The 15,601-nt window shown below is 40.0% G+C and overlaps 1 protein-coding gene across 15 annotated transcripts in view; it reads left to right on the top strand.

Annotated features, from left to right (window-relative positions):
- ppp1r13bb (protein phosphatase 1, regulatory subunit 13Bb) overlaps window positions 1-15,601 on the top strand; it is a 148,859-nt gene that overhangs the window by 47,543 nt on the left and 85,715 nt on the right. For all 15 annotated transcript variants that reach the window (XM_070879296.1, XM_070879287.1, XM_070879301.1 and 12 more), the window contains 2 exons: window positions 571-690; window positions 2,102-2,178. In XM_070879296.1, coding sequence (XP_070735397.1) covers window positions 571-690; window positions 2,102-2,178 — 197 coding nt within the window. The remainder of the gene's footprint in view (window positions 1-570; window positions 691-2,101; window positions 2,179-15,601) is intronic.

Below are 15,601 nucleotides of genomic sequence, written 5' to 3' on the forward strand. Positions count from 1 at the left end.
GATCAGGTTTTATATCTCAAAATCTGTCCAAATACTTGGGAGCTTTATTCTGTCTCCTTTTTCTTTTTCTTTTTTGATCTTTCTCACTTGCTTGAATGAGGACTCTTTCTCGTGCACTTTCTCTGTCTTGCCCGTGCACTTTTTTGATTGTTTGTGTTCTCCTACATTACTCCAGAAGAAAAATAATGATGGCAGTTCTGTGGCGCCATATATCTTTAGTTTTTAGATCACCATTCACTTATTTATCCTTTCGCCCATGTCTGCTGTATGTATATTGACCTGAAATGCGTGTAACTAGAATAACAAATGACTAACAGTGAATTTTAAGGTTCCACTTGTGTTTATGTCCTGTTCATTGTGTCATCAGAACCATTTAATTTGCATTGCTGCCTTGTAACTTGCTGCCAGCCATCTACTACCATATACTAGGGGAACTTAAAGAATGTGTTCTGTAGCAGGCCATAGTCCATATAGATTTTTACAGTACAATAGTTTATTTACTTATGAATACTTTAACACACATTAGTGCTTTGATGTTCTTTGGGCGGTAACATTTTGTTTCTTTGGCAGAGCGTGCCATTCCTTCTGACCACATGATGTATGAACATCTGCAGAAGTGGGGGCCTCGTAGGGAAGAAGTGAAATTCTTTCTCCGTCATGAGGATTCGCCCAATGAGAGCAGTGAACAAAGTAAGTAAAACACTGAATAATTTAAAACTGATGAATTATGAATATAATGTGCATGGAACAACTGAACTATTTCAATTTTTACTTAGCCTTTCTTTGGGGAGTGATATGCAGATTCAAAGTACTGTGTGAATCAGCTGATTGAGAATTTTTTGCCTTCCATAGAAGCATACAGCACATGGAAAGGCCGTTCAGCTCATTGTGCCTGTACCATCTTTTTGAAAGAGCTATCCAATTAGTTCCATTCCCCTGCACTTGCCCCATAGCCTTGCAAATTTTTCCTTTTCAAGGATATTTCCAATTCTCTCAGGAAAGTTACGACCCTTTTAGGCAGTGCATTTAATATGAGAAGGTCTAATTATCAGGGCTACTGGTTAATGGTGACATAGCAAGCCAAACTTTATTTCTGTTGCATAGTATTTTTGGATGACCACATTTTGATATTTCTGGGGTGAAATTGGTCAGCAGTAGTGTAAAATGGCAGCCTATTCAACACCCTGCCCAATTTTCTTTTCCCTTGAAGTCGATGAAAATGAAAATCTGGTGAAGTATAAAATGGGCTGCAGATTATGAAGTATCCCATTGCTTGGCTGCAGATTAGAATAACAAGATATGTGGGGTTGAGGAAGGCCATTTGGCTCATCTACATCCATCCAGAAAGACCCTATAGTCCTTCCGTTGTTGTATCTAATTGTCCCTTAAATGATTCCAGGCTTTTCGGCTCTACTATTCTTGTTTCAAAGTCCATTCTGAGTTGATCATTTTGTGTAAAGAAGGATTGTCTGATTTCTGATCTGATTTCAATTCTAAATTTATCTTTTACTGGCTTGAACTGGTGTCCATCACTCTCTGTTCTCAATTTAATTTAAAAATAAAGAACTTTAATTTTTGTAGTGCCTGTCTCTATTTACTGCTCTTCCTATAATGTCTTGAGAACTTCAATATAAACCTCAGTAACTAGAGCAGGAAAAATGTGCTCTTGGTTTGATATCTCATGTGAACGGCAGTACCTCTGGCAATGTAGCAGTGTCTCAGTTCTACACTATAGTGTCAACCAGGTGCACTCAAGCCCTTGTGTGGTGGTCAAACCCACAACCCTCTGACTCAGAGGCAAGAGAGCAAAGGTACAGACTGACTCACAATGGGAGGGCAGCCCTTTTTGGATGTGAATAATATATTGATGTAATAGACAGTAATACCTGGCAATATAATATACCCCATGTGGTGAATGTGATGCTACATCAGTACTTGGGAGACTTTGTCCTTTTAAGCAGACAACAATGCAGTTTGATACTATACAGCTAAAATCAAACAGCTTAATCAGTGCAGACTATTGTTTGCATTATACAGATAATTTTTGTCAAGCTCGAATCTAACAGTAGGCATATTTTAAATAATTGGTTTGCATTTGCAGGTGGACGTCAGTCTCAAGATCAACTAAATAGATGGAATGGAACAAACCTATCTACAGACAAGCGTTTTGAAAATGGGGTATGGAGTTTCTTGACCCTTGACTTTTTATTTATAATTTCCTTGAATGCATCTATGCCTTTCAATTAGTTCACTTTTTTTTTCTCCCAGTTCAATTCCTTCCAATTTGTGTTCAACCTACCCACAGCACCAAGAATGCTCCATTCAAAGTCAAGAATATACTGTCTGTATGCACCCGCAGTTTATTCTTCCACGTCTTGATCATTTTGCTGTTTCACCTTGATCCTGGAGTGGTGATCTTTAGTGTGCCCTCAGGATGTGCAGCTGCATCAGCCACTAACAAGATTCAACTTCCATGTGTACGCCAACAATACCCAACTGTTGCTCACTTAGCTCTGCCTCTTTAGTACTGTCAAAACCCTAATCTGGTTTGAGGAGGTCACTACCATGGTGGATAATCTATGGAAGTTGTTTGTATCGACTTAAAAAGGCATTTGATAAGGTTCCATACAATAGATTATTAGCAAAAATAAATGCATGCTGTTTTGGAGGTAACCTTATAACGAGAGTTGCTAATTGGTTGGGGGTGGGGGGTTATTTAAACGATAAGGGGTTATGTGAAGTGGAACTGAGTCCGTAATCAGATCAACCATGATCTTATTGAATGACTGAGCAGGCTCGAGGGGCCTTGTGGTCTATTCCTGCTCCTATTTCTTATGTTCTTAGAATGTAATTATAAAATATTCACATGGCTTTTACTGCACTTCAACTTTGGGGATGTATTATAAGAAAATTGTGTTGTCTGGCTGTTTGATCATAGAATGGTTACAGCACAGAAGGAGGCCATTCGACTGGCTCAATATGAACAAAAATCAGTTCTTTGTTTTAATAGATTTATATTTCCAAAACTTAACTACATGGGTGGTAGCATTCTTGTCTTTGAGTAAAGGTTGTGGGTTCCAGACCCACTCCAGCACTTGAATACAGTACTAGAGGATTGCTGCACAATTGGATGTGATTTCTTTCAGATGAGGCATTAAACCGAGGCCCCAATGCCTGTTGAGCTAGATGAAAAAGACCACAGAACATTTTCAAACAACAGCAGGAAGTATCCTAGCCAACATTTATCTTACTGCTGTTTGTGGAGCCTTGCTGTGTGCAAACTACCAATGTTGCCTACAAAACAGTAGTGACGATGCCATAAGTCATGGGCTGTGAAGCACTTTGGGATGTCTTGACATGAAAGGTGCTATATTAAATGTAAGTCACTTATATTTCAAGAGACACCTCCTACAATAAAATTCCTATGGGCGCTCATGTCAGAGTCTCTGAGTCTATCCAACCTGGGCCACGTGATCTAGTCCTGGCATTCTGGGCTTTGAAGCCTGGGCAATTCAGTCCTATTTATGCTTATAATTTTTATTTGCTGGTTTCTGCTGTTGGAATTTTTTGGCCTAAAGGTTTGGAAAGGGCTGTATTAATCAGTTTTGCCTTGGTGATGGATAAATCCTAAATCAAAACCTGGGTCTGTTACTATCAGCAACTCGATAATCGTAAACTAATAGAAACACTGATTTATACTTCAAACGTGGCTCCCGACGCTCCACACACTAATGCGACCCATGACACAAAACAGCTTGGATTGCAGATCCTAAGGAATGGATAGATAAGATACTGACACAGGATTGTGAGTTGTTAAACCTAACGCTCTGCTTTAAAAGTAAATGCTTTTTACTTGTCATGAATTAATTACTTGCTTGACCAATGCAGGGCAGTGATTACTGTGTGCACTTTCAGCATGACTTAGACTATGCTGTCTTACATGCTTGTTTTGAATTTGTTACTAAAAGTATCAACCATGACTTTTTCCAGTAGACCTTTTTCTAGTTATCCTGATTTAATCCATATTTTACTTTAAGCAGTTCAATAAAAGTTGGTTCCATTATTCCTGATTCTCTCTCAAATGGTTTTCATGTATAATATTCATCGCCTTACTTTGGGAATTTTATGGAGGAGATGGTCCTAAGCAGGGTCTGGATAACACCTTTTATAGAAAGATGGAGGACATAAGTGACAATACTATAGAATATCCTTCTCCACCTTCCTCGAGGCATTCATGGTGTATGTGTCAGCAAAGAACCAAAAAGAATAAAATATATTTTTGAAAAATATGTGGGTGGGTGAGGATGAAGGGAATGAAAGACAAATCAAAATTACTGGCTTTTATTTTCTGTTCAAAAAATGTTATGTTCTGATTTTAAGCAGCTTGATTTATATCTCTAAAGCTTAAAGATGATATTTAGTGATGATGCATATGTATATAATTAAAATATATCTCAAAGTTTAAAAACAGTAATGTCAATTGATTAGATAATTGACTGGTCAAAATTTGCAACCTTTCCCATTGATAATTGCTGAGGGGGGTTTGTTTTAAAGCCCTCTCAGCAATTGTACAGAATTGGGGAAGAAAGAACAGTCCATTATGTTTAAATAGGATGGGTAGGAAAGTATTCTGAGGCAACTGTCATCTGTTTGTAATTCCCAGCTAGATTCAGCCTACAGGCTGTGTCACTTTTTCAATTTTAACGATGTTTGTATCTCTTGACATAGTCTAAAAGTAAGTGTGAAAGAAGGATTGCATCAGAGTGCAAGCGCATTGATGTGCACGCATTTACAATGGAAAGACATTGCAATTGTATTCAGGTGTACTCCCAAACATGTGTTAAATCAATTGAGATGGAAACAATGGTTTCGTTTTTAAACTGTTAGAAAAATTTTAAATGCTGCAGACAAAATGTAATCCATGTAAAACATTGGGGAAAATCATTTCTCTGAAATGCACTCCATTTAATTATTTAAAAATCTATTCTTTCCATTAATCGTTGAACATTGCAAGAACCTAATGAAATTTGAAATTCATGACCACTTAGTTGCAGCCTTAATGTAATTTGGGAAAAATATAGACTACGTTCCTTTTCAGAGCTGTGTACAATGGGTGGAAATTGTTCTCTTAATCTGTTGTTGTATCCATAATCAGTAAAGCCAAAATACTTGAACCAGTATGGCAGTAAAGTTGACTGTCCACTTTTGTGCAGTCAGTTTTTGCACCATAGAATATTTATGCAATAAAGTCTGAATTATGTAGGATGTGTCTGTTGATTTTAACAGTTTAGCTTGGTGTTTGTTTTGAGTTTACAACTGATTGGGAATTTGATGTTCATGCTTTTAGTTTGAAAATAATCTTCCTCTTTAAATTGGAATGTATGGACTGAAAATATTCCTGAACTGATTTGTGCTTTTGTGTTGCTTATAAAAAGAATTCCGGGTATCATAATGGTTTAGTATTGAACTGTAGAAAACGAGGAAGATCCATGTTTGATCGTCTCTGTGCAAAGTTATCCTGAGTTAATAGTGGGACTACTGTGATAGGCCTTTGACTAGAGAGGGGGAAAACCAGCATTCCCACTCTCGAATGCTATCCACTGACCTAGTAGGAAATTGGTTGTATATGAACACAGAGCAATGACAGAATCTAAGTTGGTTGTGATACCCTACTTCGTGTGGGGGAATCACTGAACGCTGGGGAAATACCAATAGATTTGAAGCAGGCCTATAGTCAAAAAAGGGGATACATCTTAAACAGCTATGGACCCATGAATCTCAATTCAATCCACAACAACTTTTATTTATATAGCGCCTTTAACGCAGCAAAACGTCCCAAGTCACTTCATCAGTGTTAAGACAAAACAGATAAATTTGACACCAAGCCATAAAAGAAGAAATTAAGGCAGATGACTAAAAGCTTGGCTAAAGAAGTAGGTTTGAAGGAGGGGGAGAGGTTTAGGGAGGGAGTTCCAGCGCTTGGGGCTCAAACAGCTGAAGACATGGCCACCGATGATTGGACAGTTATTATGAGGGATGTTCAAGCGGGCAGAATTTGAGGAGCGCAGACATCTTGTAGGGTTGAGAGGCTGAAAAAGATTAGTGATGGGGAGGGGCAAGGCCATGGAGTGATTTGTAAACAAGGATGAGAATTTTGAAATCTAGGCGTTGTTTTAACTGGGAGCTACTGTAGGTCAGAAAGCACAGGGGTGATGATTGATTGTGACTTGGTGCGAGTTAATACATGGGCTGCTGAGTTTTGGATGACCTCAAATTTATGTAGTGTAGAATGTGGGAAGCTGGTCAGGAGTGAGTTGGAATAGTCATGTCTAGAGGTAACAAAGGATTGAATGAGGGTTTCAACAGCAGAAGAGCGGAGGCGGAGACGGAGGTGGAAAAAGGCGGTTTTGGTTATGCTGTGGATATGTGGCCGGAAACTCATTTCAGGGTCAAATATGACACCAAGGTTGCGAACAGTCTTGTTCACCCTCGGATTGATGCTAGGGAGAGGGATGGAGTCAGTGATTAGGGAACGCAGTTTGTGGCGGGGACCAAAGATAATGGCTTTGGTCTTCCCAATGTTTAATTGGAGAAAATTTCTGCTCATCCACTATTGGATGTCGGACAAGCAATCTGACAATTTAGATACCAAGCAGGGGTTGAGAGAAGTGGTGGAGAGGTAGAACTATCTGGGTGTCGTCAGCGTACATGTGAAAACTGACTCCGTGTTTTTGGATGATATTGGCAAGGCGCAGCGTATAGATGAGAAATAATCCAGTGTAATACATTATGATCAATAATTGGGTATCAACTTAAAGATTAACTTTACAAAAATTTAATAAACAATAGACAACATGGATTTATAAAGGAAAGATTCTACCTGACCAATCTCTTGAATTCTTTTGAGGAAGTGATTTCCCAACTTGACTCTGGTAAATCTGATGACGTGTATCTAAACTTCCAAAAGACTTAACAACATTCCACACACATGGCTATTGGGCTCAAAACTATGGGGCTAAAAGCCAAATCTTGGATATGGATAAGAAATTGGCTGCAGGTTATAAAATAATGGGTACTTGTTCAAGGAATTACGTAAATGTAGAGTTGGAACTACTGTTTCTAATTTACATCAATGGCTTGAACGCGGAAGTTCATTAAATTTGCAAATTAATACTAAACTAGAAGAGACAATCTAATCTGAGCAGGCAGCTCAAAGTTGTGCAATGAAATTAGAAACGTGTACAATTGGGCAGAACATTAGGAAAAAAATTGGGCAGCACATGTACTCCATGAAATGGTATTGAAATAACTAAAGAGAAAGTTGAGACCTAGGAGGCTTAGTAGACTCTCTGCTCAACTTGTGGCACCAATGCAGAGCAGCAACCAACAAAGCTAAACAATGTTGAAACTATTTAGCCAAAACAATAGAATACAAATCAAGATCAAACTGTATAGTGTTTTGGTCAGATTATATCTTTACTATGGTCCAGTTCTGGTCACTGAGACACAAGTGTTGGAGGTACGACAGTTAAGAGCCACAATTAAATGCAGGAAAGGGGAAGATATTGAGTATTTCTAGATGGATGGGTGAAGATGGGCCGAAAGACCATCCTCATCTATATTTATCTTGTGATAAGGAATGATGATTTGCATAGAAAGCTTAAGGCTGTTGGCATCTGTGGAGTTTTATCCTAGCATATGTTGCCACCTTCAAAAAGGAAGTGAAAAAGGAGGAATAAATGTTTAAAAAGAAATAGAATATGGAATGGCAGATTATGTAAAATGGTTTTTAATTGGCTTCAGTGCTTGATCATCTCTTTCCCCAGCCTCAGGAAATATATGTGCATTATATGTTATACTATGGTGTCTGAGATATATGTTGTCAATTTTCATGATTTAAACAATTCACTAGATTTAGTATGTGACTTTCAAAAGTGTTCCACTGTTTGACACAGAAAAACAAAGTTCAGAACTGTGTAGAAACTGAGGGAAATCCTTATTAGTCAGGAAATGGTGTTAAGGAAATTGATGGCCGATAAGTCCCCAGGGCCTGATGGTCTGCATCCCAGAGCACTCTAGGAAGTGGCCCTAGATATAGTAGATGCATTGGTCATTTTCCAACATTCCATGGACTCTGGATCAATTCCTATGGATTGGAGGGTAGCTAATGTAACACCAATTTTTATTAAAAAAAAAGGAGGGAGAAAACACAGAATTATAGACCGGTTAGCCTGACATCAGTAGTGGGGAAAATGCTGGGATCAGTTATTAAAGATGTAGTAGTGCATTTGGAAAGCAGTGACGGGATCAGTCCAACCCAGCATGGATTTATGAAAGGGAAATCATGCTTGACAAATCTTCTAGAATTATTTTGAGGATGTAACTAGTAGTGGATAAGGGAGAACCAGTGGATGTGGTGTATTTGGACTTTCAAAAGGCTTTTGACAAGGTCCTACACGAGATTGGTGTGCAAAATTAAAGCATATGGTATTGGGGGTAATGTATTGACGTGGATAGAGAACTGGTTGGCAGACAGGAAGCAAAGAGTGGGAATAAACAGGTCCTTTTCAGAACGGCAGGCAGTGACTAGTGGGGTACTGCAAGGTTCAGTGCTGGGACACCAGCTATTTACAACATACATTAATGATTTAGACAAAGGAATTGAATGCAATATCTCCAAGTTTGCAGATGACACTAAGCTGGGTGGCAGTGTGAACTGTGAGAAGGATGCTAAGAGGCTGCAGGGTGACTTGGACAGGTTAGGTGAGTGGGCAAATGCATGGCAGATGCAGTATAATGTGGATAAATGTGAGGTTATCCACTTTGGTGGCAAAAACATGAAGGCAGATTATTATCTGAATGGTGACAGATTAGTAAAAGGGGAGGTGCAACGAGACCTGGGTGTCCTGGTACATCAGTCATTGAAAGTAGGCAGCAAGTACAGCAGGCAGTAAAGAAAGCAAGTGGCATGCTGGTCTTCATAGCGAGAGGATTTGAGTTTAGGAGCAGGGAGGTCTTGCTGCAGTTGTACAGGGCCTTGGTGAGACCACACCTTGAGTATTGTGTGCAGTTTTGGTCTCCTAATCTGAGGAAGGACATTCTTGCTATTGAAGGAGTGCAGCGAAGGTTCACCAGACCGATTCCCGGGATGGTAGGACTGACATGAAAAAAGATTGGATCGACTAGGCTTATGTTCATTGGAATTTAGAAGAATGAGAGGGGATCTCATAGAAGCATATAAAATTCTGATGGGATTGGACAGGTTAGATGCAGGAAGAATGTTCCTGATGTTGGGGAAGTCCAGAACCAGGGGTCACAGTCTAAGGATAAGGGGTAAGCCATATAGGACCGAGATGAGGAGAAACGTTTTAACCCAGAGAATTGTGAACCTGTGGAATTCTCTACCACAAAGTTGTTGAGGCCAGTTCGTTGGATATATTCAAAAGGGAGTTAAATGAGGCCCTTACGGCTAAAGGGATCACGGGGTATGGAGAGAAGGCAGGAGTGGGGTACTGAAGTTGCATGATCAGCCATGATCATATTGAATGGTGGTGCAGACTCGAAGGGCCGAATGGCCTGCTCCTGCACCTATTTTCTATGTTTCTATGTTACATAGGATATAGAAACATAGAAACATAGAAAATAGATGCAGGAGTAGGCCATTCGGCCCTTCTAGCCTGCACCGCCATTCAATGAGTTCATGGCTGAACATTCAACTTCAGTACCCCATTCCTGCTTTCTCGCCATACCCCTTGATCCCCCTAGTAGTAAGGACCTCATCTAACTCCTTTTTGAATATATTTAGTGAATTGGCCTCAACAACTTTCTGTGGTAGAGAATTCCACAGGTTCACCACTCTGGGTGAAGAAGTTCCTCCGCATCTCGGTCCTAAATGGCTTACCCCTTATCCTTAGACTGTGACCTCTGGTTCTGGACTTCCCCAACATTGGGAACATTCTTCCTGCATCTAACCTGTCTAACCCCGTCAGAATTTTAAATGTTTCTATGAGGTCCCCTCTCATTCTTCTGAACTCACAGAAACAGGCCATTCGGCTCAACCATTCCATGCTGGCGTTTATGCTCCACTTGAGCCTCCTCCCATCTTTCCTCCTCTAACTATCAGCATAACACTCTCTCTCCTCCTTCTTATGCTTATCTAGCTTCCTCTTAAATGCATTTATACTAATTTGCTTCAACCACTCTATGGTAGCGAGTTCCACATTCTCCCCACTCTCTGGGTAAAGAAGCTTCTTCTGAATTCCCTATTTGATTTCTTGGTGACTATCTTTTATTGATGGCCTCTAATTATGCTCTTCCCCACAAGTGGAAACACTTTGTATCCACTCTCTCAAAATCTTTTATAATTTTAAAGACCTTGATTAGGTCACCGTTCAGCCTTTTCAAGAAAACGGAGACCCAACCTGTCCATCCTTTCCTGATAGTTATACCCTCACATTTCTGGTCTCATCCTTGTAAATCTGTTTTGCACCCTCCAGTGCCTCTATAGGCTTTCTATAATGTGTTCATACTTTCTGCCCAATAACTCAAGAATGCTTTACTGATTTAATCCCACATTTATAATGTGCTCTCGTAGGTGGGATCTGTTTCTTTTACATCATTTTAAACCATTCTATTACAAATTAGGCTAAACATGCAAAATGAAAAAATTGATTATAGTACAAAATTATAACAAATAACTTGCTATTCACAGTATGTGCCAGCAATGTTTTAAATTTTCTTTGCCTTTTTGGAATGATTCCCAGAAAAACCTTTTTCAAAATCTTTTATGGAGTGCGTGATATTTGTGAGCATTGCTCATATTTTGCTATCTGTCCATCAGTGTCCATGTAAAAAGAGCACAGTTGAGTGAGCTTTCTCGGTCAGCAAAACCCAACAGATCCATAGACATTGTGATTTAGTGGAACACAGTTCAGCAGAAATGAATAGTGCTTGTTAAATGCCGTGTTTATACAGGCAGAATTACAAAATTGGGAAGTGTTTCAGAATTTTGCTGCAAAATTCTGCTGGGCAGTGTACTGAATAGAAGCAAAATGGGTAAGTTGATATTTTTATAATGTGTGCTAGGTAATTAACATAAATTGTGTAAGAATGGAATATGAAATTGCTATGAACTGAATTTCATTTTCTAACTTTTTCAAATACTTGTTCCCAAATGTTTACCTCTTTGACTCTTTGCTGAATGGTAGTGACGATTGATTCAGCAGAACTGCTCATCAGTGGCACTCTATTTACTGTGTTTTAAAAAGAAAACAAATGGGAGCTGGATAAATGGAAAAACTTGGCTTCTGTTTGCCACTTTTAATGAAAAAAGTGTTTATATAAAGATCATCTTTTAGCTGTTTTCCAAAACTGGTGGTAAATAGAAGTGATTTTTGGTTTGGCTATCCCACCATTACAAACTGACATTGAAAAATGACTCTTGCCAACCAGTGGGAAGCTGTTTAACCTATGCCGCCTCCAGGCCAGGTCCAAGATCACCCCAACCTCTGTCGTTGAGCTGCAGTATGCGGACGGCGCCTGCTTCTGCGCACATTCTGAGGTTGGACTCCAGGACATAGTCAGTGTTTTCACTGAGGCATATGAAAGCATAGGCCTTGCGCTTAACATCCGTAAGACAAAGATCCTCCACCAGCCTGTCCCCGCCGCACAGCACTGCCCTCCAATCAAGATTCACGGCGCGGCCCTCGGCAACGTGGACCATTTCCCATATCTCTGGAGCCTCTTATCAACAAAGGCAGACATTGATACGGAGATTCAGTATCGCCGCCAGTGCAGCCTTCGGCCGTCTGCGGAAGAGTGTGTTTGAAGATCAGTCCCTCAAATCTACCACCAAGCTCATTGTCTACAGGGCTGTAGTAACACCCGCCCTCCTTTATGGATCTGAGGCATGGATGATGTATAGAAGGCACCTCAAGTCACTGGAGATATATCACCAACGATGTCTCCGCAAGATCCTGCAAATCCCCTGGGAGGGCAGGCGCACCAACTTCAGTGTCCTTGTTCAGGCTAACATCCCCAGTATTGAAGCACTGACCACACTCGATCAGCTTAGCTGGGCAGGCCACATAGTTCGCATGCCAGATACAAGACTCCCTAAGCAAATGCTTTATGTGGCGCTCCTTTATGGTAAATGAGCCAAAGGTGGGCAGTGGAAACGTTATAAGGACACCCTCAAAGCCTCTCTGGTAAAGTGCGACATTACCACTGACACCTGGGAGACCCTGGTCGAAGACCGCCTGAGGTGGAGAAAGTTGAGCTCTTCGAGTCTCAATGCAAAGAGCGTGAAGAGGTCAAGCGCAGGCAGCGGAGGAGCGTGCGGCAAACCGGCCCCACCCACCCCTTCTGTCGACTAATGTCTGTCTGTCTCACCTGTAAAAGGGGCTGTGGCTCTTGTATCAGACTGTTCAGCCATCAAAGAACTCACTTTGGGAGTGAAAGCAAGTTTTCCTCAATTCTGAGGGATTGCCTATGATGATAATGACTAAAGTAATTTAAGTGCTCTAGATCTTGATTGTGTTGCAATCCGAATCATTTTCTGAGACCTAATGGCATAGCTGTTCAATAATATATAATAATGTTTCATTTAACCACATTTAGAAGGTGCTTGGATGGGCACTTGAAGTGCTGTAACCTGCAGGTTTACGGACCTAGAGCTGATAAGTGGGATTAGACTGGATAACTTCTTGGCTGGCGCAGATACGATGGTAAGTACTTCAGGGAATCAACTATGGCCAGAGTGATCTCTTGGACTAGTTTTGATTGCTTGGATGGGTCGGAGAGGAATTTTCCCAGATTTTTTTTCTCCAATTGGCCTGGGTTTTTATCTTTTTGCCTCTCCCAGGAGATCGCATGGCTCCGAGTGGGGTGGAGTGTAAAATGTTGTGATACATGGGGTATCACAGTTGTGTGAGGCAGACTGGTTGGGCCGGGTGCTCTTTACCTGTCCGCCATTGTTCATAGGTTTATATGTAACCTTCAGGACTGCTGACTGAGGGCCGTGTGGCTGCCTCGTGCGCTGTAAATTTCTGTTTGTTTTAAAAGCCTCTGCTATCCTTTAAATATCAAGTTTGTGTGTTAGGATCTCCTGCTGTTCTGAACATTATTTGTTCTTTGTATGTGGGTGACACAGGCCTGGCAGTACTTATTGCTCATTCCTAGCTGCTCTGAAGAGTATTACATCAACCACATCTAGATCATTTGGGTTTTTAACCACAATCTGGTATCCTTCAAAGTTCCAGACCACAAATTGATGACCTCTGGGTTGCTAGTCCAAAACCATAACCACTAGGCTAATAGGCCCACAATGTCATAGGAAAGTCTAAACACTGTTTCAGATATGGAATTTATATATTGCCTTAACCTTCCTGCTTCCTTGATATCACAGCTGAGAACAAGAAATCTGCAAAAGTTACAGAAAATCGAATTTACAAATAACTGTGGTATGTAGCCAGTGCAAACATTTTCACATTCCATTCCTCTGCAGTTTAACTGTTTAAACTATGTAGGAATGGAATGTGAAAGTGTTTGTATTGGCTACATATTACTATTAAATTAAACACTCATCAGAAAAACACTTCAATTTGTTTCAATAATCTAGCTGAGAACTGGCAATGCCATCATGTGCAGTAAGCGAGAGAGTTTTGCATGTCTCTAGGAATTCAACCTGATGTGGAGTATTACAAAGATGCTCAACGTAAGTCTGTTTTGGAGAAAAGAATAATTTATTAAAAAGTACTCGATCGAGGGAGAGACGGCTTCTGCACGAGTTCAGTAACTGTGACCCAAACCAGCTGTTCTCTCCGAACAATCGTCTGGTTACTGTTTTTATACAGTCAAAATACATACAAAATCATGAAGTTCCGCGTGGAGGCTTTCCATTTGTTGTTTCCCTGCGCGTGTCTCAATTTTCGCCTACCTACTATGATTAATTGGTTAACACAATTATATTGACAGCAAGCTTCGTTACCTCACCATGTGCCTTTTATCTGATAAGTTATGTGCCACATCATTCTCAGGTCTGCAAACTCTTCTCCTCTTGGCCAAACTGCTTTCAATCGTCCTTTGTTTCTTGTAATCTCACCACCCCATGTGACCTAGCCTTGGAGTGTATTTTTCCCAACTGTCTGGTTTATACTGTGATAAGATGATCTATCTTCCTGAGTTCTAATATTATAATTTTCCCTGTGTTCGTAGCATGTATTTTTTCTTTTTTCTCGCAGCCTTGCTTTTGGTTTTTAACATTACTTAATTAGGTTTCCTTTGATTAATTAGGTTCCTTCTACTTACAATAGGGCTGTGTAGAAAAAAAACTTTTAAGCAGTTCCAATGAAGTATCAACTCACTTTGCCTAGCAGAATAACACTACCACTCCAGAAGTGATTCATTTTGTGAAGCATTGAGACATTTTGATGTGATAAAGCAATATATATACATCCTATATGAGGTGGTGTTTTGACTTTCTTCTCACACTGTTGGCCTAGTGGTTATGGTACTGGACTAGCAACCCAGTGGGCATGAATTCAAAAATTCTTATTTGTAGACTGGCACCAGACAAAATAATCAACTATTAGATTTTTGTCAAAACCCTTAATGTCCTTCAGCGCAACTAGGGATGGGCAATAAATACTGCCTTGTCTGTGTCATACATATCCCAAGAACAAATAATGTTTAGGTGAACAGCATAAGACCCTAACACAGCAACTTGTAACTTAAGTGGCACCTTGAATGTGGATTCCCTTTAATTATTTCAGAAGACCATTTTCACTATCAAAGGGAAAAAAAAAAACTAGTTATTGACTTGATGGATAGTTTAATTTTGGATTTGCAGTACTCAGTTGTAAATTGCATATTCATGGCACTTTCCTGATGGGTAAAGTGAACTTGTCCGAACATCAAAACTGAGCTCGATAAGCAAAATAGACTAGTAAGTGTTTATTTTGTATTTGTTTGTCCATCTTGCTTCTCTACCATTCCAAGGGATGTTATTGCTATAGATTATTTTAGTTGAATCTCCACGCTGGCTAATCTGATACTAATAGTTTTTATTGCTTACTTCCAATGAACAGTTTTTATTCCTTACTTCCAATGGACATCAGGAAAGGTCTGTACAAGACAGCAATCTGGAAATCATGTTAATGGCCTGAATGGGCTAGCCAGGAGCTCATCCTGCCCATCACCAGAATTAAATGGCTGATCTAACTGACAGCAAAAGGGCAATCCTTTATTTTTTAACCATAGGCAGCGCTTTGCCTCCAGTGGCAGGGGAAAAAAAACCCATCGTGAGATGGTTTCCCTGCCTCCAGAAACCGTACTGTAATATAGAGGTGATTTTAAAAAGCCCCACAAAAAAGGATTTATTAATGTGAATTTTACATCTCGTTTCAAATGGTGTTGGTTGGAACACCACTGAAAATGACTGAACTCCTTCCAAGCTGAAGCCTAGTGAAACTGCTATGTATCATTCAGCTGTGCGTGCTGCTTGAATTTACACACTGCTTTTTGTTTTGTGATTGGAAGATTTACAAGGTTTGGTTGGAAGCTGCCCTTTTTTGGACTGAAGTATAATGAGTTGATTCTTGAA

This window comes from Pristiophorus japonicus, chromosome 4, assembly GCF_044704955.1.
Source record: "Pristiophorus japonicus isolate sPriJap1 chromosome 4, sPriJap1.hap1, whole genome shotgun sequence".
Lineage (NCBI taxonomy): Eukaryota > Metazoa > Chordata > Chondrichthyes > Pristiophoridae > Pristiophorus > Pristiophorus japonicus.